Below are 24,495 nucleotides of genomic sequence, written 5' to 3'. Positions count from 1 at the left end.
GCTTTAGCACAAAAAGCACAGAAAGCATGTATTTCTTGCCTTAATCTATTGAGAGATTTCATGCAAGAAGTCAGGCTTTATCAGGTCACAAACACAGCTTTTAGAAGATGCAGATTGGCAGCTCAGATTTAAGTTACTCTGACACAGTATGTGTCCAATGTCTGTCTTACTTATTTTCCAAAATTCTTCTTAGTCTACTCCCCAACTCCAACAAGATGCCTCAAGTCTCCCAAAAGCCCTCCAAGCTAGGGAGGGGACTGAGCACTCATTTTGTGTGTGTGTGTGCATACACCCACAGGAAAACCTGATCCCTCCTGCAGCAGAGCACGTCCTGTGAGACAGGATGCATCACTCAACTACTGCCAGCAACTCTGACAGAGCACGCAGAACACAAACCCATGAGGGACCAGCCAGTCTGGGAGAAATCAAGCTAATAACCTTATCAACACCACTAGCAGTAGGTTTTTTTTTTTCTTCTGACTTCTAATTTGCATATTAATTCAACAGGCTTCTTTAGCTGAAAGGATAGAGCTCACCATAAAGATAAATTCCAAATGGCACAGCACCTCTGTTAACCATTAAAAAAGAAAAACCAACAAAGAAACCAAGTGTTAATTTACAGAGAGCAAAATTCCCCTTGAGTGTAACTGACTTGCAGTGCACACCCAGTGGAAGTACAGCAGTTTCTGCACATACTAATCTATCTTTGCCTGCCTTGTGACCCAGGAGTGGGATTTGAATGCTGACTCAGAACCGAGCAGACCTAATGCCCAAATGAGATCAGTCCCCACAGACACTGCCTCAGGTATGAGGTAGATCTTCAAATGAAGAGATTGTTCCAAACACATAACCCACAGCTGCTGACTTACATGGACACTGAAGTTTCCATTTTTGTAAGCATGACTCAAAACACCACCTGCTATTAAATCTCATCAAGAACAAAGGAACTTAAGCACGACTCTTTGTCCTATCATTAATGCACTTTAAAAGCTATTTTCTCTAATAACATCACGAACTTTCCAGCTTAATGTGCACAAACCCAAAAGCAAAGGCTACAAGCTCAGACAGAGCAGCAGGGGTGGGTGGGGGAATCTTTACTCTTCTCAGGGCAGGCTCATACTGTGGTTGCCCACTGAAGCAGAAACGTTGCCCAGCCCTATCTGGATGGTTCACTACACTCACTGCTACAGAAACTGGCCATGCTCTGCTGATGAACGTTCTGCTTTTGAGAAGGAACACACTGAAATTGAGAAGTGCAGGTGGTTTTGAAATTGCAGTGTAGGTTTCACGTGAAAGACCGTCCACTCCTGATCTGGCTGAAACTCTTCAAGTAATTGTGACGAAGGCTGCAGAAAAATATTGGAGATAGTGAAGCTATGGATAACTGTTCTGACAGGCATAAAAATCAAGTAGAAAACAAACAACTGGTAAGAAAAATTAATCATACAACTTACAGCTAAAAAAAAACCCAAAATATGAAGGTAAGAGGAGTTTTTCCACAATTCGATCAGAGAGAAGCAGCTTAGGCTTTCCTTTCCAAAGACTTCATACACACTGACACACAGCCTCAGTTCAAACACATCTGTCCTCAAAATGATTCATTTCATAAATTCTCCCAAAACAAGACCTACTTCTGAACACTGGAGAGCGAAGCAGTTCAGAACAGTTTACATTTGGCACCTGCAAGGCAGAGGAATGTGAAGCAAAGGGAAAATAAAAGGAATTTACCAGCAGTGCACCAATTCCAAGCCCCCCCTCCAGGGTAACCACTGACAGATCCCAGAGGGCTGTGTTACCAACACTGCAGATGTGCCAGGGCACAACAGCTAAGAGGGGAAAGAAGATGCCACTGTCCCTGCCAGGTGACAATTCCCTACTCAAAACATTCAGAGATCACTTCAGATAGGCCTAGGCAAGAGGAGGGGGTGGAGCCAGCAGGTCTGTGAGTGGAGAAGAGGCACCTGTTTGCTGAAGATCACCTTCATTACAGAATAATTGACTTCAGATTAACGAGCCTGAAACGATAAAAGCTGTGAAGGGGCAAGGAAGGCAGCAAAACGCCTTGTGCTATGAACAAGTCCTACAGGTCTGTGACAGCTTTCACAGCTAACTGACAAAGAGAAAAAAGGCTCTGCAGGAATGAGGAGCTCAGCAGATCCACAACCAAACTCTGCAGTCAGCAGCAACCTGCCTCACAGCCACTGGCAACGCAGGAAAAACAGCAAAGGCAGGGAGCCCTCCTCTCTCCCCAGCAACTTCATGGAATCAATCTTTCTCTCCCAACAGTTCAGCCAGGGGGCTGCTATTTGAGAGCCTGCAGAATAAAGTAAATGTCACGGAAAATAGAGACCAGGACATTATTTCAATCAAGGACAGGGGAAAAGGCACTTGCAAGACACTGAACTGCTGCAGCACAACCTCCCCAGACACAACACTCACTTCTGCACATGAAGTGGAAATACGTCTTGATAAATACAAAGCAGAATCATTAATCTTCTTCAATACAAGTAAGAAAACCCCAACAAAACAAAGAAAAAAACACCCTTCATTTAGAAGCCATTACCACAGAAGAGCAGCATGTGTAACTAAGACAATTTTGGAAGTTATGATGGACCTTTAAGGGAGGAAAAAGCTGAAAACTAAAACTACAGGTCTAGACTAAGCATCACTGCTATCACCTCATTTCCTACCACTAACTTGATTCACATGCTCAAAAAAACCCAAGCCCAAAACAGCTGAAATTGGAGCTTTTTTTGCAAATCCTTTACCAAATCTGTGCTATTTTGCAATTAAGTTTTTAATAGCTTGCCCACACTTTGCAAAGAATGTGCTCTCCAAACAGTTATTTCACTTATTCAGAGGAGCCAAACACAAAGATACTTCTGACCATACTGAATTTCACAGCTGCATACAATGAGATTCCAACCTCTGGTTTAAAATAGGGCTTTCAGCATTTTAAATACCATCAGCACGCAAAGCTTGCAAGAGGAGGTTTCAGGAGCACCAGACACTTTATCAGATTGAAGTGATTTACTGCATCCCCCCTTCAGCCACACAGGAATCTGCACCCTCTGCTCTGATCAGGAGATTGTGGAGACATTCCAGTAAGTCCTGAGGGGGGGAAGAACGCTCTGAGCCAAGGAATGCTCAGATATCCAACCCAAGAAGACACAAGGGAACACAATATTTGCTCTTGACTGTCCACTGTTGTCCCAAGTTAAACAACAGAAACCAACTTCATTCCTTGTTTGCAGTGCTCCCAGGGTTATTCCCATTCTCTCCTGGAAAAGGCTGCTGAGATAACAGCACCTTCACAGGACTCTCTGACCACAACAGCCTTCATGAAATGTTCCAACAAACACTGAAACAAACACAGACCTCTTCTTCCTTGCGAGGAGTATCCAGGTGCCCTACTTCAGGCACTAAAAGCAGGGCAGAAGTCACAACCCCCTCTGGAAGCACCCAAAGGAACAGGCAGTTCCTGGTGTTCTTGGAAACAGACTTCTGCAATACTGAAGGAGGATTGCAGCGTATCAGAAGCTCCCTGCATTCTCAAACTCTAATTATTTTCTCTGATGCAAGAGTTTGGGGAAGACCACCCACTCCAGAAAAAAAAAAAAAAAAACACAAAAAAAAAAACCACCACCAAAAAACAAACAAACAAACAACAAAAAAAACCAAACCACACCAAAAAATCTGATAGGAACCACAAAGACTACAGGAAAACAGTACAGCCATGCATGTGAGTAAACTTTAAGGCTTTTGGAGTCTGTAGAAATGTCTGACACACTTCTCAAGACTTCCCTCATTGCTTAAATTCATGAGGCTGCCCACACAGGCACAGCAACAGCAGCGTCCAGTGGCAGCTGCCCTGCCCCAGCTCCTGCTAAAAGCCCACCCGAGCACAAGGCAGCTCAGCAGAGGGCCCAGGAGGGGGATGTCACTGCAAGTGCAGCAATGTGAATTTCAGCCTAGATCGCCGAAAAGCTGCTATCACCTGACTCCCAGACACGTATGATGTATTGTTAATAGGCTTCTTATCTGTAAAGGATTTCAGCGTTATCTTGATTGCCATTTCAAAACCCAGCCAAGCCAAGTCATTGCCATTCCTGTGTGCACCTGAGCCCATTCTGAACTGCTGGAACCTTGTGCTCGTATTCCAATGCAGTTTGTCATTCACATCAACATTTTCACTCACCCAAGCTGTGGGACCAGTCTGTCTGTTATACCAGCTCAGTATTTCCAGCAAGAATTAGGAAAGTTTTCAGAGTTACAGCTCTAGGTTAACCTGTTATTGCTAGCAATAACTTTTCATGGCCATCCTCTCCAGGCTGCAGCATCTCCAGAGTGAACTTTAAAAGACACTGCATGTCCTCCCTTTGAAAGAGGCACAGAACTTCTCAAAAGCTGGATCTGTAATGAAAACTAAAGACAAGAAAAAAACGACTGTACAAGACTCACAGTAAGAACATCAAAGAGAAAAAGAACTAATAGCAGGCTAGAGAAAGACATTTTAGAAATAGTTCAAATTAAATCCTCAAGGGAGGCACATTTCACTGCAACAGGCAAGGTCTCCTACACCAACACAGACACCTCGTGATGGGGTAGAGGCCACTTCAGTACACCATTTGCATAACAAACAAACTAACTTGAAGTTTCTAGGACAAATCTTTTAGAAGATACTGCATGAAAGCAGTTCACTGATTTTCAAATCATTTTAGGAGGTAAAATATTCAATAATTGATTGAGGCAAGCACTTGTTTTGCATCAGACACCAGGGCCCCTGCTTGCACACAGCACCTTCGATGTGAGCAGGCTGCAAGCTGGGCAGATTCAATTTTCATTTGCAGGAGTCCAAGAGTTCCAGGGCAGCTTTTGTCCCAACCTTAACCACAGAGCAAAGACCCTTCCAAACAGGACACTCCATACCTAGGAACATAACTTTCCATTCTGAACTCAGATGCTTGGGACAACAGTTCTGATTATATCAGTGCTCAAATAATTTCATTTCTTCCTGCTACAAAATGCACACGCACGGTGGTTATTTTAGTATCAGCCTTCTGAAGAGATTTAAGCACTCCAGAGGAAAATCAGCAGATAAAATTCTGAGCCTCACTACAGGCCAGTTACTCTTGTAGTCCTACCCAGATCATGAGGGCACTCATGGAAAAAAAAAAGGGGATTCAGTGGTAAGGGGAACACTGGAACACAAACCTCTCACTCTCCAGCTCCACCACTCGCACCTTTGTGCAATTAACAGAGGTGAGCTCCAGGAGCGAGCCACACGTCAATAATGAGGCAAATAAAGGCTCCATCAGCGAAAGCTCCCCTGTGAGCTCCCTGCTGTGATGTGCACAGCTCTCACCTGCGCAGCAGCAGCACACAATGGACCCGGTGGTGTTAGCGCCGTGCCAGCACCGGCGTTTTCAGAGCTCCTCCTGTGTCACAGCTTTCAACAAGCACACCTTCCAAACCAGACAGGACTGAAAATGCAAACCCAAACTAGAAAGATCTTCTCTCATTAAAATCCACAGGAATCCACACATGAATAGGTGTGAATAAAAACCAGTATTCTTTCCACTGTACTTGGTAACCCCGGCTTCATTCCCGGCTGTGCCACTGACCCATCCTGACCTTTACAGTTTTCAGGGTACGCTCTGGTGGTGGATTTCAGTCAAGAGATCCTAGGCCAGGGGTTTGCCACCAAAAGCAGCACATCCTGCAGCTAAATCACTTTGACACAAGGCATTTCCTGATGCAGAATACTCACACAGTAACGACTGAAGGATCCTGAAGTGTACATGCACTGACCCCCATCCTCCTTTTACTCACAGCTGTAAAGCCTAGCAGCAGAGTTAATAAAAGCTAAGTAGGTCAGGATATGGCAGTGAACTTTCCGGGACAGAAAGACACATTACTTGGATTTCTTTATTAAACTCCCAATTAACACTTTGGAAGTGCAGCTTATGGCAGGCAAAAGCTGATGTCAGAATAATTTATACAGGTCACTCTTCAAACAGCCATCACAGCTGGTCTCACTCCAGATTGTCCCGGCATCCTGCAAGCTTCTAAACCTACTCCACTCACTCAGCTCTGCATAGTGGCAAATTACAAAGCACTGCAAGTTTTAAATGTGTTTTTTATCTTATGATCATGCACACAAAGGGATTAACTGGAGGTCTCTGAATTCAGGACAACAGCAGACATTTGTCACGCACAGTGGAGGCCCCAAACTGCACAGATGCCCATTATTTTTGGAGCACTACATTCCTGAGCCATACCTCCAGCAGAAGAATTTCCCCAAAGCCATCCTGCTCTTTTGAAACTCGGAACAATCCTCTTGGCTCAGGGCTGTCAGAGCTGTGGCTGGCTGAGCTTCAGAAAGCCTCAGATACTGACAACTGACCCAAGAGCATCACATCCCCTTTACTGAACAGGCTAACAAACCCCTACTCGTTCTTCTGCTTTTTCTGCAGAACACTGTCCTAAAACACTGCCACATTTTAATGCCCAGGATGACACCTTCCAGTTCAAGTCCAAATCAATTATTTTCCCCCACCTGATCTTCACTAATCAGTACTTCCCCACTGAACCAACTTTCTTGGGTGAGCTTGAAAATGCATCATGAGAGATTCTGAAAATTCCTATTTTAAGCTTAGTTTTAAGGAAAGAAGCAACAGCTACTGAGAAAGAAAACAAAGCCAGGTTTAAAAAAAAAAAAAAAAAAAAAAAAAAAAAAGGCAAGAAGCCCAAACAGCCCCAAGTGTTCTTTGAGCAGTTGTTTTGTCTCGTGGGTTTTCCCCTGACTTTTGGGGGTTCTGTTTGATCATCTGTTGACCACCAGTTACACCTATAAGGAAAAACTTCTCTCCTACTAGCACAAAGTGCTTTGAAAATCACATCTCAAAACAATTAAATTTAAAAAGCCAACATTTATAACACAAATCCTCCTATTTGCTATTTGAAGTTTCTTAACTGCTGAAGTGAACAAAACTGATTTTCTTTAAAAAAAGTTAAATAAAGCACAACTTCTCAGCTTCTACAGTCCACCAACAATGCATGAACCAACAGACTTCAAGACTTTTTCTCATTACAACTCTGACATGGCTACTGAAATCAATGCAGGTCCCAAAGCCATCCTGCAGCCAGGATTTCAAACTCTCTAATGTGGATTCATGTTTGCACAGCAGACTGGGAAACTGGAGTTGCATCCCTCAACATTTAAATTAATCCACTGGCTCCTGACCAAAAGCAGCCAGTGAGCAGGCTGCTTTTCTCAACTCTGAAAAAGTTTTGCATTGGGGCACTCCAATGCAGGCTCTGACATCAGTTAACACACTGCCTGAAAGAGCAATCCTCCTTGAAGGGTAACAAAAAGAGCAGCTCCAGCCTCCTAACCACACCAAAGAAGAACACAGAAGTTGTCAGAGACTTCCAGAACAAATACACTGCTCCAACCTGACAGCTGAACACGACATTCCTTCTTTAATATGGAATTATCCTGAAAAAAAACTGAACTTTTTTCACTAAATCAAGTCCTGGTGAAAGACTACGAACACATCAACAAAGAAAACAACCTGCTCACCTACTGATCATTCAGCTAAAAACCCCTTCCACTAACAAATTACCTGGAGGCAGGAACAGATGATCAGCCCTCAAGGCACCCTAACCAAGAACTGTTTTCCCAATAGGAATCTTAGCTATACAACTGAAACCTGCTGCCAGAACTTCCCTGTCCAAGGAGTAAAAGCAAAGCAAAGCTGTCTGGAGAGAGCTCATGAGGCTCACAGCTCACCTGATCAAACCCACATGGTCAGGAAGTTTTTTTTTTTGTTTTAAATTTTGCTAAGTGTAAACACAGCAACCGAGTTTTCAAGCACTTGTTAGATGTGCTTTTGTTTCCAAACCCCAAAATGTGATGACATGAACCAAAGCTGCCTCAGGACTGTCCAAACACACTAACACAAGCACCAGCAGCAGATTGGCAACTGATTGTGTAAAACAGAGGTGCCTGGGCTCCCACTCTGCACCCCACTGTGAGACAAGCCACAGCTTCAGGATGATTTCTTTTTTTAAGCAGACTATCTGAACAATCTACAGGAACTGTGCTGTAGTAATACACCAGAGTGTGGCTGTTCCATTTGCAATATTTGCAGTTTGCAGTTCAAGCTGGCTATCAGTTCTCAAACAGTGACTCACCAAGTTCAAAGAGGGCCAAAGTTTCAGAAGGTTGGAACTTACCATACAGAAATACATTCTGCTAATATTTGTATTCTGTTAAATGTCATCTCTTAAAGGAAGTTTGGGAAGAAAGCAAACAGGGGATGCTGGAACAAAGTACGGTTCAGGTAATCACAATAAAAAACGCTGTCAAAGGCATAATCAATGCAAAAATAAGAGGGTTCATTTGGTTTAACTTAACACTAATCCTGACAGACTCAGAGACAGGGTTTCAAGAATAAGGCAGAGGAGAGTGCAAGAGCTCAGCCTGAAACTGAAAACGCAAGGATGCCCCCGGTAAAAGCACAGAGACAACAACACACACGTAACCCTGACCCTCGGTGCGCGGGGTCAGCCCTCACCTGACACCGCCGGGCGACTGCTGCCGCTCCTGGCAGCGGGAATCGCCCTCCCGAGCTGTCACCTTCCCGGGCTGTCACCGCACAGAGCACACCCCGGGCAGCGCCTCACCTTCCCGGGCTGTCCCGGCACAGAGCACATCCCGGGCAGCGCCTCACCTTCCCGGGCTGTCACAGCACAGAGCACACCCCGGGCAGCCCCGGGCAGCGCCTCCCCTTCCGGGCTGTCCCGGCACAGAGCACATCCCGGGCAGCGCCTCACCTTCCCGGGCTGTCACAGCACAGAGCACACCCCGGGCAGCCCCGGGCAGCGCCTCCCCTTCCGGGCTGTCCCGGCACAGAGCACATCCCGGGCAGCGCCTCACCTTCCCGGGCTGTCACAGCACAGAGCACACCCCGGGCAGCCCCGGGCAGCGCCTCCCCTTCCGGGCTGTCCCGGCACAGAGCACATCCCGGGCAGCGCCTCACCTTCCCGGGCTGTCACAGCACAGAGCACACCCCGGGCAGCCCCGGGCAGCGCCTCCCCTTCCGGGCTGTCCCGGCACAGAGCACATCCCGGGCAGCGCCTCACCTTCCCGGGCTGTCACCGCAGAGAGCACATCCCGGGCAGCGCCTCACCTTCCCGGGCTGTCCCGGCACAGAGCACATCCCGGGCAGCGCCTCACCTTCCCGGGCTGCCCAGGGAGGCCCTGGACTTCCCCCGCTGGAAGCACCCAAACCGCACCCGGGCGCGCTCCTGTGCCCCGTGTGCCCGGGCCGGGGGCTGCACCGGACCGTCTCCACAGCTCCCCTCCGACCCTCCCGGCCCCGTGACTGCCCCACCTCCCGCCCCCCGGCTCTCCGCAGCCCGCCCAGGGAGCGCTCCCCAGCGCGGCGGCGGCGGCGGGGCTGAGAGGCCGGCACTCACCAGAGCAGGGCGCAGAGCAGGAGGCAGGAGCCCAGCGCCAGGGGCCGGCGGGGCGGCTCCCTCATCGTCTCCCCCGTCTGGCTGGCGCGGCCGGGCCGAGGCGGCGCATCCTCCTGCGGGAGCTGAGGGGGATCGGCCGTTGTTGCGCACGGCCCCTCCCCGCGCGCGCGGCCGTTACTGCCCGCCGGGCCGGGCCCCCCGCCCCGCCCCTTCCACCGCCTCACGCGCTGAGCTGGAAGGATGCGCGTCACCCGCTCCGCGCCGCCAGCCAATGGGCTGAGCGCCCCGCGGGCTGGCCCCACCTCCCCGCCCCGCCGATTGGGCAGCGGGCTCGCTTCTCCCCGCCCCTCCAAGGACCCCGCTCTGTGAGGTGTCTGAGACAAACAAGCCGTTAAAGGGAAATCGCCACAGTGATAAATCGTGGCTGGCCGCCAAACCACCGGCCGCGAGGTGCCTGAGGCGCGCCGCTGCCTCCGTTTCCAGGGGTATTTCAAGCACCGGCGCGCTCACGTGACATCTCCTAATTATTTCTTTTTTATTTTGATCAGGCTTCCCTGCAGGCTGCCGAGCGCTGAGGCCCGCAGAGGGAAAGCCGCGCGGGGGCTGGCGGGAGTTGTAGTTCCGGGCTGGATAGGGCCGAAGCGCGGCTCTCCGGCCGCCATTTTCCGTCGCCCTGAGGGGCCCGTGAGGGGCAGCGGGGCCCGGCTTTACCCCGGGCTCGTGGGCGCGCCCAGAACGTGTCAGCGAACATTTACATCCATCGTGTGAGCGGGGGCCGAGCAGGGAGCGCTCCTGGGAGACGCTCAGGGAGTCCCGGCCGGGTAGCATGTGGGACAGAAGCGAGGAGCCTCCCCCGGCACTGCGCCGGCAGAAGAACGCACCGGTTGTTACCAAAACACGAGGCGTTCTGTGGGTAACCCGGCCCAAAGCCGCCCCTCCGCAGCGCTGGTCGGCACCCTGAGGCAGGAAAGCCTTCCCTGCGGCTCGCTGCTGCCGAAAGCACCGGCGGGATCGGGGTGAGGGCCGCGGGGGGAGCGGCCCGGCCCGGCCCGGCCCGGGGAGCGCTGCAGGTGCAGGCGGCTGAGTCAGGAGGATGCCACGCTGGAAACGTGCACATGTCAGGACTCTGCCCGAGGAAGGGCAGCTCAGCCCGCAGGGAGGGGGTGAATCACGGCCATGCCGGCAGCAGCAGGTCACAGCTGCTGCTTTCCCCAGAGCAGCTCCAGCCTCACGACCCGGCCCTTACGGAGCTGTGGGACGGCGTGACTGGAGTCAGTTCTTTCCCTGATTTTTCCCTGTAACTTTGTATCTTCGTTAACACCCGGCACTCTCTGCCCCTCTGGAATTCCCGGAGGGGCGGGAGCAGCGCAGCCGCTGCCGTCTGAACCGGGCCGGGAGCGCCTCTCCCCGCCAGGCCGGCGGTGCCTCGGGGCATTTGCCCATCCCAACAGCACAGCCTCGGCCACAAAGTACGTGTTGGGCATGGCCAGGGCCAGAGCATCCATCCGTGAAGCGCTGGAAATTCAAACACCCGCTGATGTGGCTGCTGGAAGAGCTGGTGAACGTTCATTAACCTGTTGCTGAGCACTACCAGCCAGAGCTCTTGGCCTCAGTGCTGCCACGGGGGATGGCTGGGCCTCTCTCCTTTCCAGGGACAGGAATTCCTGCAGCCTCCCCGAGCACTGGAGAAGGCTCTGAAGCCGCACTGGCTCAGCCCATGGGGCTGCTCCCTCCTGGCACAGCTCCCCCACGCCGTGATCCCGTCAGGAGTAAGCACAGCTTAGACCAAACGCAGCCAAAGAGCTGTCACGGGGGACACATCATTTCAGGGGAAGTGTTGCAGTGCTGGGATCCTGGAGGAAAAGCCCCTTTGAGTCAGTGCCCGAGCAGAGCCTGGATCAGCCAGGCAGGGTCTTGATGTCCCCACCTCTGCCATACCCACATACCAGTGCTTGCTAAGCTTGTTTACCAACCACTGATGAGCAATTCAAGAGTTAAAAAATGACAGATTACCCAATCTCCTAAGTAGAGCCCCTAATTAACCCAAAACCCAGTGGCCTGTGGGGTTACCAGGGAGCAAATATTAGTATGGAATTCTCAAAAAGTGCTGCATGTTTGTACCAGGGTTTTTTTTGCTTGCTCTTGGCCAAATTTCTCATGGAAAACCCCAGGAGGAGGCGAGCTGGTGCAATTCCTGTGACATCCTGGGGCTGAGTTTGAACTCACCCTGCATTCCCCGGGCAGGGAACATCACTCTGCTGACCAGGAATAAAACCTGGGCTGTGGTTCTTGGCACCCCGGGTGGGGAAAGCTGGGGAGGCCAGCCAAGGGACCCCTTAGAAGCAGCAGGAAAGAGGAGGTGGTGCTGTTCTGCTGCACAGTGATGGGGCAGTGCTTGTCCATTGCACCCCAGCATTCCAACAGGCCTGGCTGTGGAGTATCCCCCAGAGACTTGGGCATTTTAGGACTGACTGCTGGAGAGACACCTGATCCCGGGGTGCACCCTGGGCCTTTCAGCACTTTGCAGCATTTGTTTGCTGCAGTGGCAAAGCCTTCTCTGCCATTCATCCCTATCTGCTCTTTACAAAGGCTTCTTGTTTTCCCAAGTGTTGCCCTTTTTTTTTCTCCTTTTTTTTCACGTGTGATTTAATTCACACAAACTCCTTCCTCTTCTGACTATTGATCTTGGCTCGTTACTGGTTAAAATAAACTAAATCTTTCATAAGCAGGTTCTGACAACACAACTTTTGTTCCTTCCAGACACAATTTCCTGTTTAATTTCCTGACTGTTTCTTACTTGGTCAAGGAAAAGCTGTAAATTGCAAGATTGCTTCAGAGACCTTCCTCTGACTTCAGATGAACCATTAACCACTTGCAGGAGAGAGCCCAGCAAACCAGCACAAAACTGGTAAAAAAACCTCCATTTCTTTTACGTCTTCGGCGATTCGCACCGAAAGGAAGGCTGTGCAAAAAAATAAAGGTTGGAATAATTTTCCTTGGAAAATCAAACAGGAGCAACTCCACTTCCAGCTGAGCAGGTAATTGCTCTTTCATCACTCAGCAAAGCGCCTGTGACACACGGGCCCAGGTGTGGGCACGGCCCTGCAGGGCTCTGACTCCCCCTCCCACACTCTGAACTGCGGGAGGCGCCGAGGGTCCCGCGGTCACAGTGACCGCCTGATCCAGCGGCACATTCCCGCAGGCGGCCTCACCTGCGCGGAGCCTGCTTAGGGTTAATTACCGTGGTTAGGGTTAATGAACGTGGGCTGGCGCCGGGCAGCCTTGGCGCGGTGACACCCGGCTGGGGCTGCCTGACCTGGTGCCGGGAGCCGCTGCTCGGATCTGCAGCCAGCAGCCCCAGCCTGCCCCAGGAGCCCGGAGTCCTGGCACGGGTGGCACAGTGCCACGGGAGCGCCTGTGACAGCCCCTTGGGCAGCTCTTGCAGGGCACAGCCTCTTCCACCTGGCTCTGAGCCCCCTCAGTAGTGGGGACTTAGCGGGGTTTTAGTTCAAAACCTGGAAGTCAAAACTTCATGTGCGATGAAGAAAATTGCGGTGGGAATGCCACTTTTGAAAATGTTTCTATTTCAGTTTCTCATTTCGTGTGGCTAAATTTTAACTTAGCCTAGAAATGGAGATGAAATGATTGCTGGAGATGCCCAGGCAGGGTTCAGCTGCAGCATCTCCTGGCCCTGCTGCAGAGCCACAGAGCCTCTGCATGACAGCAAACACTCCTTCCTACAGCCAGTGCTTGGAAATGGATGGAAAACGGCTTCTGGGGAAGGGATCCACCTTCTCTAGCCTGGCTGGCAGGTGTTCCAGACACAACTTCAGCAGCACCTTGGCAATGCTGTGACACCAGCTCAGAGCCCTGGTGCTGGAGAAGACAAACGTGGTCAGCCACAGGGGAGCTTCTCTTGGGGGCTGATGGAATGGGGAAAGTCCAAAGGCTGCTGACAGCTGGGACACAGAGAATCCAAATTAATTCACGCTCTTGTGATGGAAATATGGTGTGTGCCTGGGGGCTTGCAGTGGGGTAAACCATAGTGGGTGCCCCTGGTGCTTCCCAACACCTGCTGTCTGAGCCACCTGGGAAAAGAAAAATCAAATTTCACTGCAGAAACCGAGAAACGGCAAAACTTCACAATGAAAGAGTGAAGCTTTTCTTAGCCTTCATTTCTGGGAGGACAGCGTGGGCTGAAGCTTCCCCTTCCCTCTTCTCACTCTGCCCTGGGGTGGGAGGAAGGGCTGGGAAAGCACCCGGTGCAGCCCAGGGCAGGATTCCTCTATGGCCACAGGGGGGGATGTCACAGGCGCCTGGTCCAGCAGGGCAGGGCGTCCGTGGCTTCCTCAGCACAAACCCAAACCTGGAACCCACCCCCCACACGTGCCTGGGCTGCAGGCTGGTCAGAGCCCTGGGCAGCAGTGCCAGGAGCACGGGAGGGTGGCACAGCCCCACGGGAGCACCAGCACCTCTGGGGGATCCGAGTGGTGGTGATGAGGGACCCACAGGGCTCACCAGAGACACACAGGGAACCTCACAGGGACCCACAGGCTCAGCTGCCTCCCTTCCCCTTTCTGCCAGCTGCTAAAATAAACTAGATTCCCACTTGGCTCCATCCCCTCCCTGCTATTTAAAAACAGGGAGAGGGGTAGGGGGTGGCTGGCAGCAGGAGTGTCACTCCTCAGGGACTCGTGCTCCAGGGGAACAGGCACACCAGGCACCCCTTCCCTGTGCTGTGGGGCAGGATGAGCTCGTGTTGCAGGGAGCAGCACTGCAGGTGTGAAACACTCCTCAGCCCCACATCCCTGCTCTTCCCCAGCACATGGGCTCCTGCTTGGAGCTCCAGGGAAGAGGGCAGGGAGGGCTCCTGGTGTGGATATCTCCTGGGAAATTGCTGCGTTTCCATGCTGTGTTTGAACAAAAGCTTCTTTACTTGGCAAATGGGAGGGTGAGCATAGAGGGGGATCCTCTCACAGCACACCAGGCTGAAACAGGGAGTTGTAACCTCTTTTTTTTTGACCTATGCACACCAAACTTTTCCCCAGCTACACTTCCTAGAAAAACCAACAGTGTTTGCATACACAGTTTCATCCAATATCCCCCTCCCCATGAATAGAACAAAAATATCTCCACGGCAGACACTAAAAACCTTGTTAGAAACTCTGGGTCCCTTCACACCTCTGACTGTGTGCCAGAGCTGCAGGGGAGGGAAGCGGCTGCTGTAGGAGGCTCAGGGTGGGCAGAGTTGGTGCTGCGGAGCTGCTGTGGGGCTCCAGCCACCACCACCCCTGGGGGACACTGCTTGTACCCCCTGGGCAGGTGGGTTTTTCAGTGTTCTGCCCCCTGTAGCTCTTGATGCCTTTCCACCAGTTGTGGAAGAGCTGGGCCAGCAGTTCACATCCCATCCCTGTGCTACACATTTAGGGCTAAACAAGGAGGAACAGAGTGAGAAACCACTTGGCAAAGCTTTGTTTTGGAGCCCCAGCCCTGCCGTGCCAGGTCTTGGAGACACCCATGTGCACCATAAGACCCTCCTTGTTCCCAAATCTGTTTTCACCTTCCAGCTTCCATGACAACCCATGCTCAGGTCCCACAGGCAGTTTTATTATTTTATCTCCCAGGTCTGGTTTCCTCCCTGCATCTCTGTGTTACAGATGTGCCACATACAGCTGAAGGTTGAGCTGAGCTTACCTGAGCAGCTAAAGTTTGGACTCATCCCCCTGCAGCACCCTGCAACCGCCAGAGCATATTGCTGATGTTATTTCTGGCTCTAGTTTCCTAGGGGTTTTCTTTTTTTAAAGCAGATTAAAAACAAAAAACATCTTTACTAGGTGACAGCTTGACCCTGATGAGCTCCTCTGCCAAAGAGGCCCTGCTGACCCACTGCCCTGGAGCTGGCCAGGCCCTGGGCTGGGCTGGCTTGTCCCCCTTTCCAAAGGCCAGAGTGGGTGCTGGGGAGGCTGTTCTCCAAAGGGCTGCAGGGATCCGTGCTGACCGTCAGGGAATGCCAGGAGCGAGGCAGCTCAGTTTCACAGCCCCCCATGTGCTGTGTGTTCCAGAGGTCACGTCCCTGCAGGCACGTGTCTTTCCACATCTCATCTCTCCTGCCCCAGATCCTCAGCCAGATCCTCAGCCTTCCCATCTTTCTCCTCCTGCAACAAGCTCAGCAAACCCCAAACCTTGCCCTGGCAGATGCCAGTCCAGTGTGGGCTTCTCAGACCCAATCCCATTTTCCTGGACTGCTCTGCCAGCTCTGAGCAGGGTTTCTCCAGCAGCCTTGGTACCTCCATCTCAGCTCAGGAGCTCTGAGCTGCACACAGGAGAGGGAGAGCCCGGGAGAGCTGGAGCAGCACCGTGTGCAGGCCCCGCAGGGCCCCAGCCCTCTGTGCCCAGTATCCCCCCACGGGGCTCAGCCAGCTGCAAGGCTCTGGGCTGCTGTCGTCCCAGTCCGTGCTGGGGACTGAATCCAAACAATCCTTAAATAGGTGACTGCAGGAGAGCAGGCACTGCCTCTGTCATGGGACCTTTTAAGGCAGGAGACGATCTCTGGACATGGAAAAATGCAGCAGCTGGAGCTGTGCCAACCTCCCCCCTCCCTGAAACGCATTCCTGTGGAGGGAGGGTCAGAGGGGAAGGCTGGGGGATGGCTTGGCAGAGAAACAAGGCCCAGGGATCCATAGCTGTGCTGTGTCATTCCTGTGGGGTGACACGCAGGGATGCAGGGAAGAGCCCTGTGTGAGGGACAGGGAGAGCTGCAGGATCCATCCTCACTGGTGCAGCCTCAGGCCAGCTCAGGCCCCGAGCAGAGCGTGCTGCTCAGTCCCTGTGAAGCGTTTCTGCAGCACAAGTGATGGTGCCGTTCTGAGGGCAGTCAGACACCCCTGGAGGCAGCCCGAGCCGGTGGTGGGGGAGCAGTGCTTGCCATACTTTGATATCCAAATGTCTGCAGTGGAGCTCCAGATCAATCCCAGCTATTTCAGTCCTAGCTTGTCACCTTTTCCATCCTTCCCTCCAAACAACTTCAGCAGTGTATTCCAACATTCAGAGGAGGCAGACTAAACAAATGTGCAGTGGGGTCCCTTTGCAGAGGCAGGGCAGAGCCAAGCCCCAGCACACGCAGGGTTTGTAGGGCCAGGGCACCCCGCTCCTCACCCCTGCATTCAGCAGAGGGGCTCAGAGCACTGGGCACCCCACAGCCTCTCCAGAGGCCAGTGACACCTGGGGACACCGAACTGTGAGGTGAGGGAGGTCAGCAAGAACCCAGAGCAGGAATTTAGATGCTCACAAAGGACTTTTGTATTCTTGACCTTAGCTATTGCTTATCCCTGCCAGAGAGCTCCCAGGAGGGCTGAGGGATGACTCCATGGCACAAGGTCCCCTCTGAGCAGCAGGGCCAGCTGGTGACAGTGACGTGGCGGGTCCCGTGGCGGGGGACAGCAGTGCAGGCAGGACAGTCACTGCCCCGGAGAGTCACTGCCCTGCGGCAAAGTCTGGGCCACCTGGGCAGGGCTGAGCCGCCCTTTGCACCGTGGGCGGTGCCATCACACGTGGCAGTCACACGCTGTCCCCTCCCAGGGACACAGTGCCAGCACAGCAGTGGCAGCTGCTTCGTCCCAGACCCTGCTGGGGTCTAAGCACCAGGTGGGTGCCAGGCCCTGTGGGTCTCGGCCCTGGGCTGGCATTGCCAGGGGTGCAGAGCCAACGCCAGAGAGATCCCCTTGTCCAGGCGGGCACCCATGGGGGCTCCAGCTGCTGTGCTGGGTCTCCCCGAGGGGTTTGGCTTTGCTGGCATCACCCAGCGTGGCTCAGGAGCACTGTGAGTGATTGACCAGCCCCAGCCTCCCACTCTCCCTGCCTCCAAAGGCACTTTGCTGGCCCACAGCAGAGGAGATTTGAAAGAGCACACAAAGTACCCATCACCTCTGTTCTCTCCACTGGTGTTTCTACATGGACCTGACCACGTGGAAGCAGCCTCATGCTCCAGCCCAGCCTGCTCTTCTTGGTCCCCAAAGCATCACAGATGTGCAGAGAGCCCAGGGCCAGGCTACAGCAAACCTGCTGCCACCACCCAGCGAGAGCACAGCATTGCCCTGCCCATGCCCACGCGAGGTGGCATTCCTCTTCTGTGCTGGTCATGGCACTTTTCAGAGCAGCAGGAATGGCTCTCCGCCCTCCCAGCTTTCCACTTGCATGCCCCAGCTTTACTCCATGACTCTGGGAGAAGGACATTTTGTTCAAAATCTCAAGTTCCCAGGCCCTGGGCACCAAGGCAATGCCAGCAATCACAGGAGCTGGCAGCGCTCCCTGTCCCTGTGGGCACTGCCTTGTGCACACGGAGGCACGTGCATGGCTCTGTGCAAAGCGTGGGGCTGGGGGCTTTTAGGGAGGGCAGCTGAAACTGAGTCCAGCTCCATCCTGGCTTGGAGCCTGCTGGCATCGCCCCTTGGCATGGGGTGCCTGCACAGGGTGAGCAGCTGCTTCTGCCCTGCCGAGCAAGTGCAGTGACATGGGGCTGGGAGCTGGCACTTCTGAGGTGTCACTGTGGTGTGGCTCAGCCTGAGGCCCCCCAAAGGCACGGCAGCAGTGTGGGTGTTACCTGCTGCTCTGCACGTATCTGATGAGGTGGGATCTCTGGGTGAAAACAACCGAGAGCTCTTTGCCTGTTGCTGCTGGGAGAGCAGGGCCATGAAGGCCCCTTCCCCCAGCACAAACAGGGCACTGTTCGGGGCTGCTTTGCCCCGGCTGAGGCCAAATTACACAGCTCCTCAGCAGCAAGCACCTCTCGGGGCTGGGAAGGCTCTGACCTGACCACAAGCAAACATAAACTTAGGGAATAACACCTCTGGCCTCTGTGAAACTCCCTTAATAAGCCCCTGTCCCCTTGCTGCACACGCTGAGTCCCTTTGGTGTGGAGATGGGCAGCACAGAAGATGGATGCCCCTGCAGAGCTGTCCCTCTCCAGCCCTGCTTTCCTCCTCCTGCTCAGGACTGAGCTGTGAGCAGGCTGCAGGGGAAGGGCGCCCTGTAGCATCACACCCACATTCCTGAGCTGGCTGCTGGAGCCTGGTTTGGCCAGAAAAGCAGGTGCCTCGCTGGACCGGGACAGGGAGTGGGGCTTGCAGCATGGGCTGGGGTCACGCTCCCAGCAGCCAGGCCGGGCACGCACCTGGATGTCCAAGCACAGAGAAGCCCGGGCGAAATCCCATCGGCGGCTGCGCCCTTCTCCGCGGCTGCAGGGATGCAGCCTTTCGCCACGGTGCGGGACCAGGGCAGGGGCATCCAGGCACACACCAGGCGAGACAGCCCCAGCACGCACTGGCAGCAGCTGCGAGTGGGACAAGGACTTGTGGCTCTCGGGATGAGCAGACCCCAGCACGGAGCTGCGGTGTGCCCTGAACCCACCCCAGAAGCTGCTGAAGCTCACACGGAGCGGGGAGCGCAGCCCGGGGGGGAGGTGACCCCTCCAGGCGTGGCGGAGCCCGGCCCCGGTACCCGGCCCCGGGTCCCGGTTTCGCCCGCGGTTCCGGCCCGTGTCCCGGGGCTCCGGCCGGGAGGTGGCGGCCGCGAGCTCCCCAGCGTCCCTTGCGCCACCTCCGGCAGCGGCGGCGGCGGGGCCGGGGCTGCGGAGCCCCCGTGCCGGGGCCATGGAGCCGGTGCCCGGGCGGCGGTGGCAGAAGGTGCTGTACGAGCGCCAGCCTTTCCCCGATAACTACGTGGACCAGCGGTTCCTGGAGGAGCTGCGGAAGAACGTGCACGCCCGGCAGTACCGGTACCAGGCCGTGGTCTTCCAGTCGGGAGCGGTGGTGCAGCAGCTGTGCAGCGTCTGCGTCTTCGTGCTCACCTGGTGGTACATGGACGCCGGGATGCTGAGCCCGCAGGGCCTTTTCGGAGCGGCGCTGGTGTCCTCCCTGCTCGGCTACGTGCTGTTCGACGCCGTGGACGGCGGGGCCGGGCGCTGGGCGAGCGGGCGGACGCGCTGGGCTGACCTCAAGAGCACGCTGGTGTTCGCCGCCTTCACCTACGGCTTCTCGCCGGTGCTGAAGACGCTGACCGAGTCCATCAGCACGGACACCATCTACGCCATGTCGGCCCTCATGCTCCTGGGGCACCTCATCTTCTTCGACTACGGCGCCAACGCCGCCATTGTGTCCAGCACGCTGTCCCTCAACATGGCCATCTTCGCCTCGGTGTGCCTGGCCTCGCGCCTGCCCCGCTCCCTGCACGCCTTCGTCATGGTGACCTTCGCCATGCAGATCTTCGCCCTGTGGCCCATGCTGCAGAAGAAGCTGAAGGCGCGGACGCCGCGGTGCTACGTGGGGGTGACGGTGCTCTTTGCGCTGGCAGCGCTGGCGGGGCTGGCCACGGTGTCCAGCGTGGGCGCCGTGCTCTTCGCCTCGCTGCTGCTCGCCATCTCCTGCCTCTGCCCCTACTGCCTCATTCGCCTCCAGCTGCTCAAGGACAACATCCACGGCCCGTGGGACGAGGCTGAAATCAAGGAGGACCTCTCCAGGTTCCTCATGTAGGCCCGGCCCAGGGGAACTCTGCTGTGAGCAGTGAAAGGTCCTGGCTGGGGGACAGAGGACACCTGAGCCAATAAAGTCTCTCACACGGCAACAAGGACCACTCTTGTGTTCCCCCAGGATCTGCTTCCAGCCCTGACTTGTGAGGGTGTGGTGAAGGAAGGAGCTGAGTCCTGCAGGGGTGCAGGCGGGGAGGATTCGGCTCTGGCCATGCAGCCCCAGCCGGGGCACAGGGGATGTGTCCCACGGAGTGTCAGCCCCGGGACCCTCGGGGGGCGCTGGGCACTGCTCGGAGAGGGCTGCAGGGCAGGGCCTGGCCGGGTCGCTGGGGCAGGGGCGCTGGTGGAGCTGCAGGGCCGAGCACGAGGGCTCCAGCGGGGGCAGAGCCCTCCTCACCTGCACCGTGGCCCTTGGGAGTGCCAGAACATCCTCCCACCACCGCCAGACACCACCACCCTACATCCCTTAGGAGACGGGAGATGGGAGCGCATCACGCCTTCCTCTCATCTCTAACCCCTTTCCAGAGGCGGACCCGGCCTTGCTGCAGGGCCAGACCCCAGGCAGAGGGATGGAGCTCAGCACAGCCCCCGTGGGCGCACCCCCAGCAGCGGGGGGATGCCAGGGCCCGTGAGCTCCCGGCGAGCCCGTCTGTCCGGTGTCCGTCTGTCCGGTGTCCGTCTGTCCGGCAGCGCTCCCACCACAACAGAGGGCGCTCCCGGCAAACGAGTCCCGCTGGAGCCTGGCCGGGACAGCAGCCCCGGTGCCGGGACCTGCCTTGTCCCTGTCCCTGTCCCTGTCCCTGTCCCTGTCCCTGTCCCCCTCCCTCGGTGAGCCCAGCCCTGCTCCGGCCAGCCCGGCGAGCGGAGCCCTCCGGAGGGGCACCACGGAGCGAAGGGATGCCCACACCTGCCCCAGCCCCATCTCCCAGGGCTGCGTTCGGCACCGCCCCGGTGTTTATGGAATTTCTCTTTGGGAAAAGCTGCAGGAGTGCAGCGTTCTGCTCCATTTTCCCGTCCCAGCAGCTTTTCACGCGCTCCTTGGGCTTTCTCGGAAATGAGCAACCCCCGGCGGAGTCCCCAACACCTCCAGTGCTTTGTTACTGCTCCTGCCAAGTGTAAAATGTTGCTGCTGTCGTCCTGGTAACAACTACATCTCGTTTTGCTTTTAATTAAAGCCTGTAGAAGTCTGGAGCCCGTGCTCAGGTCTCGCAGGGAGCACAGCGTAGCCAGATGCTCAGAGTCAAGATGACATTTTTTAGCTCTGCAGAAAGGAGACTCTTTTTTCACAGGGGGCGTTCCCAGAAAATTGCTCGGTGACCCCGATGTCCCATCTGACCCTGGGCTAATGCCAGTGTAACGCTGCCATCCCAAACGGATTCACAGAGCCCATGGGTAGAGGGGCAAGGCTGGAACGTAAATCAAAAATAAACCAAATCTCGTCTGCTTGGCCCCTGGCTATCACAGCAGAGGCTGCAAGAAAGCAGAGTTTTTGTTGCACCCCCTCCTCCAGGGGGAAACACTTCCCCACAAAAATACCTTTCCCAAATTCACACTGTCAAAAGCAGCCGTGGGTTAGGAAAACTGCAAGTGCTGACCACTCAAACATTTCAGGTGGTGGAGATGGGCACAGGCTGCCACCTTGCCCTCAGCCCGAGCAGGGACCTGTGCAGATCCGGGGACTCACAGCAGCTCCATCCCCCAGCTCCAGGGGATGCAGACTGTGTCCCACCCAGCACTGCCCGCTGCCCACAGCTCCAGCCCTCTCTGCTCTGCCCATCCTTCATCTCCTTAGAACGAGCCACACAATTCTAGGATGAGGTCAGAACAGCGTCAGTCCTTCCCCAGAGACCGCCTGGGGAAAGGCCCAGCTCCCCTCACCTGCCCACAGAGACACCCTGCCCACCCTAACCTGGGAAATGAAAACCAAATCCACAGCCTGAATGCACAAAGGGACCTGAAGGAAGGAGGAATGCAGAAGAGAGCCAGGGAGAGGAGAGGAGGAGACACAAAGGGCAGGCAGGGTTTCCCTGGGACTTCCCTGACCTTCTCCTGAGGACACGTGCTCTGCAGTGCTGCTGCAATTTAAGCTGCTGTAAATGGCCATTATTGGTATGTCTGCATGCCTGAGGTCAGAATACCCTCTACAGAGCAGGATTTGGCCATAACTCTACACTTACCCAGTACAGCTGGGTGCTCTTTGGGCATTTGCTCCCTGAGCAAACCCCCACTGAGACCCAAGAAGTGCGTCCTTGGCTGTTGATGCAACAAACACTTCATCAACCAACCCTAAGGGGTTAAATGTTCTTTTGCATTCCAAGTTTCTTTCCCTTAAGGTTCAGTCCACTGAGATCAGTCCTTCCATGGGACTTTTTCTTTTGATTTGAAGCTGGCCAAATGTGAGTAGCTGTGAAGTGGCTGGGGATCAGCCTTGCTCCTGGGGGAGCTGCTGACACGTGCCAGCTGGAATCTCCATCCCCAGCTTTGCTGCAGGGAAAGGCCAGTGTCAGCCACCCACACCGTGCTCTCAGGGGGCCACGTCCCTCCCTACGTGGGGGCCTGGATCTGGGAAGCCTGTGAAGAACAAAGCTTGGCTCTTTGATCAGGAAACCAAAACAGTATTTTGCTCCCAACCCACCCACTGCCTTGAAATGTCACTGGTGCAGCACCCTTGTCCTGCCCCTGGCCACAACACCAGGGCAGGCTGCAGACAGCACAGACGAGGTGGAACAGCTTCTTCAGAAAGCCACCCAGTGAGCTGATGCTGAAGGATGTGCCAGGGTTTCCCAGCACACCAGCTCCTGTGCCTTTCTGCTGAGGAGATATTGGAAATGGCTGCCATAAACCCATGGAATCTGGAGTCCTATTTTCAACAATATCTTTTAACAAATATTTTGTAAGAAGGTAAAGATTTGTGTGGAGGATTTACCACCACAAAATGCCCCAAGAAACCAGTTTGTGCCTTCCAGCCTAATGTGTGGAGGCCATCAGGCAGCTGGGAGCTCCTGGCTGGGTGCTGCGGCCAGGCCATTGAGCTAAAATATCATCCACCTTTTATCTGCTGGTGGTACCGTGCTGTAGCTCAGAGGGATTGCAGGGAGAGCTTCCCCCAGTGCAGAACAGAATTTTGAACAGCCTGCAAGAAAAGCAGCTTGTAAAGTTCAGTCGATCCCCCTTCCCTTTTACCTGAGGCATGGGCAGAACCTGCTCAAGAGCTCACCAGGTACAAACACTGTTGCTTCTGCAGCAGTCCTTAAAGTGCACAATTCCTGAACTCTGCTCAGGGGTTTCTGCCTCAGCACCTGCTGAGTTCCACAGGTGAAAGCTGCAGCCACCCTCAGCTACTCCATTCTTCGGACAGTTGTTTTCCTGGAACTCTAGATCTCCCTGGGTGCTGGGAAGCACCTGGCCCAGTCTCAGCAATTCCCAGTTTAGCACATGCAGTTCAAAGGTATTGAGCAGGGTTTGGGGTTTTCCCCACTTTTTACCACACCGTTGCAGTTTCTCTCTTCTGCTCTACCAAAAGACCAAGTCTAAGTGAGAAGAAGGAAAAATGTCTACAGCTTTCTGGGCTTACATCCCCTTCTGTTTTGAGCAAACTCAGTGTCTGGTATTTACCAGCTCATGCAGGTGATTCAGCAGCTCCCTGGATATTTTAGAGGTCAGCAGGACCTAAATCAGCTGCAACAAGAGGAACTGCCCAAATTCAGCAAAGCTGCATCAGACCAGGCTGGAAAACAAGCTAGGCTGGCTGTCACCTGGCCCCTTCTGCACACCCAAAGTGATCTCATCCCTCCTCTGCCTATCCCGAGCAGCAGCCCTGCAGCTCCCTCTCACCACCACCTCCCTGCTGCCCAGGAACCTCTGCTTTGGACACCAAGCTGGAGCCCAGTGCCCAGATGTGCCTTACCTGCATGGTTTGGGATACCCCCTTGGCCTTCCTGTGAGGAAAACCAGCCAGTTAAACCCATCAGCTTCCCCCTTTTTCAGACTGCCCCTTCACAGACTTCTTTGGCACCCAAAACAAGCACATCATCTAAATCCCAGATTTTCTCTTTCCCATAGGGATGGACACATTTGGAATCCCAGAGGTAGCTCCTTACAGCTGCTTGAGCTCAGATGCTCCACTGAGGTTGGCTTGCAAGGAATTCAGAGGCTTAGCTTGAAGAAAAATGGTCAGAACAGCTGCAATTTATTTATAATTGTGCAGATTAATCAGTCTAGAGACTGTCTAGAGACTGCTGCAATCTTCTCCTTCGAGTTTCCGCTCAGCCAGGTGCTGCTGCTGGTGCAATGGACATGTTTTGGAACTCTGCTGGCTGTTCTTCCTGCTAGTGCTAAGCCAAAGACATTGATATGGAGCAATCCTGGTGCTGAATGCATTCAGAAGTGCTGGAACTCCAGCAGAATGTCCATCCCTCCCTCCACAACCTTGGAGGGTGGGAGCCTCCACAGAGCCCAGGTAATTTCTCCCACAGGGTAAGAATGTC

General features: G+C 54.2%; 2 protein-coding genes across 3 annotated transcripts in view; one reads left to right on the top strand and one right to left on the bottom strand.

Moving 5' to 3' along the window:
- The window catches only part of SUCO (SUN domain containing ossification factor), a 39,113-nt gene extending 29,346 nt beyond the window's left edge, over positions 1 to 9,767 (bottom strand). For both annotated transcript variants that reach the window (XM_041420022.1, XM_041420023.1), the window contains exon 1: positions 9,487 to 9,767. In XM_041420022.1, the coding sequence (XP_041275956.1) occupies positions 9,487 to 9,551 (65 nt within the window). In that variant the 5' untranslated portion in view covers positions 9,552 to 9,767. The remainder of the gene's footprint in view (positions 1 to 9,486) is intronic.
- Positions 9,768 to 19,065: 9,298 nt separating this feature from the next.
- On the top strand, positions 19,066 to 20,103 carry PIGC (phosphatidylinositol glycan anchor biosynthesis class C). Its single transcript, XM_041420063.1, has one exon. It carries the CDS (start codon positions 19,134 to 19,136, stop codon positions 20,010 to 20,012), a length of 879 nt encoding a protein of 292 aa, XP_041275997.1. The 5' UTR covers positions 19,066 to 19,133; the 3' UTR covers positions 20,013 to 20,103.
- The last annotated feature ends 4,392 nt before the right edge of the window (positions 20,104 to 24,495 follow it).

Source organism: Onychostruthus taczanowskii, unplaced genomic scaffold (assembly GCF_017590055.1).
Source record: "Onychostruthus taczanowskii isolate IOZ18803 unplaced genomic scaffold, ASM1759005v1 scaffold63, whole genome shotgun sequence".
Lineage (NCBI taxonomy): Eukaryota > Metazoa > Chordata > Aves > Passeriformes > Passeridae > Onychostruthus > Onychostruthus taczanowskii.
This window is presented reverse-complemented; position numbering and strand designations above follow the sequence as displayed.

Coding starts and splice junctions, on each gene's coding strand:
- PIGC (XM_041420063.1), top strand. CDS start 19,134: ATGGAGCCGGTGCCCGGGCGGCGGTGGCAGAAGGTGCTGTACGAGCGC.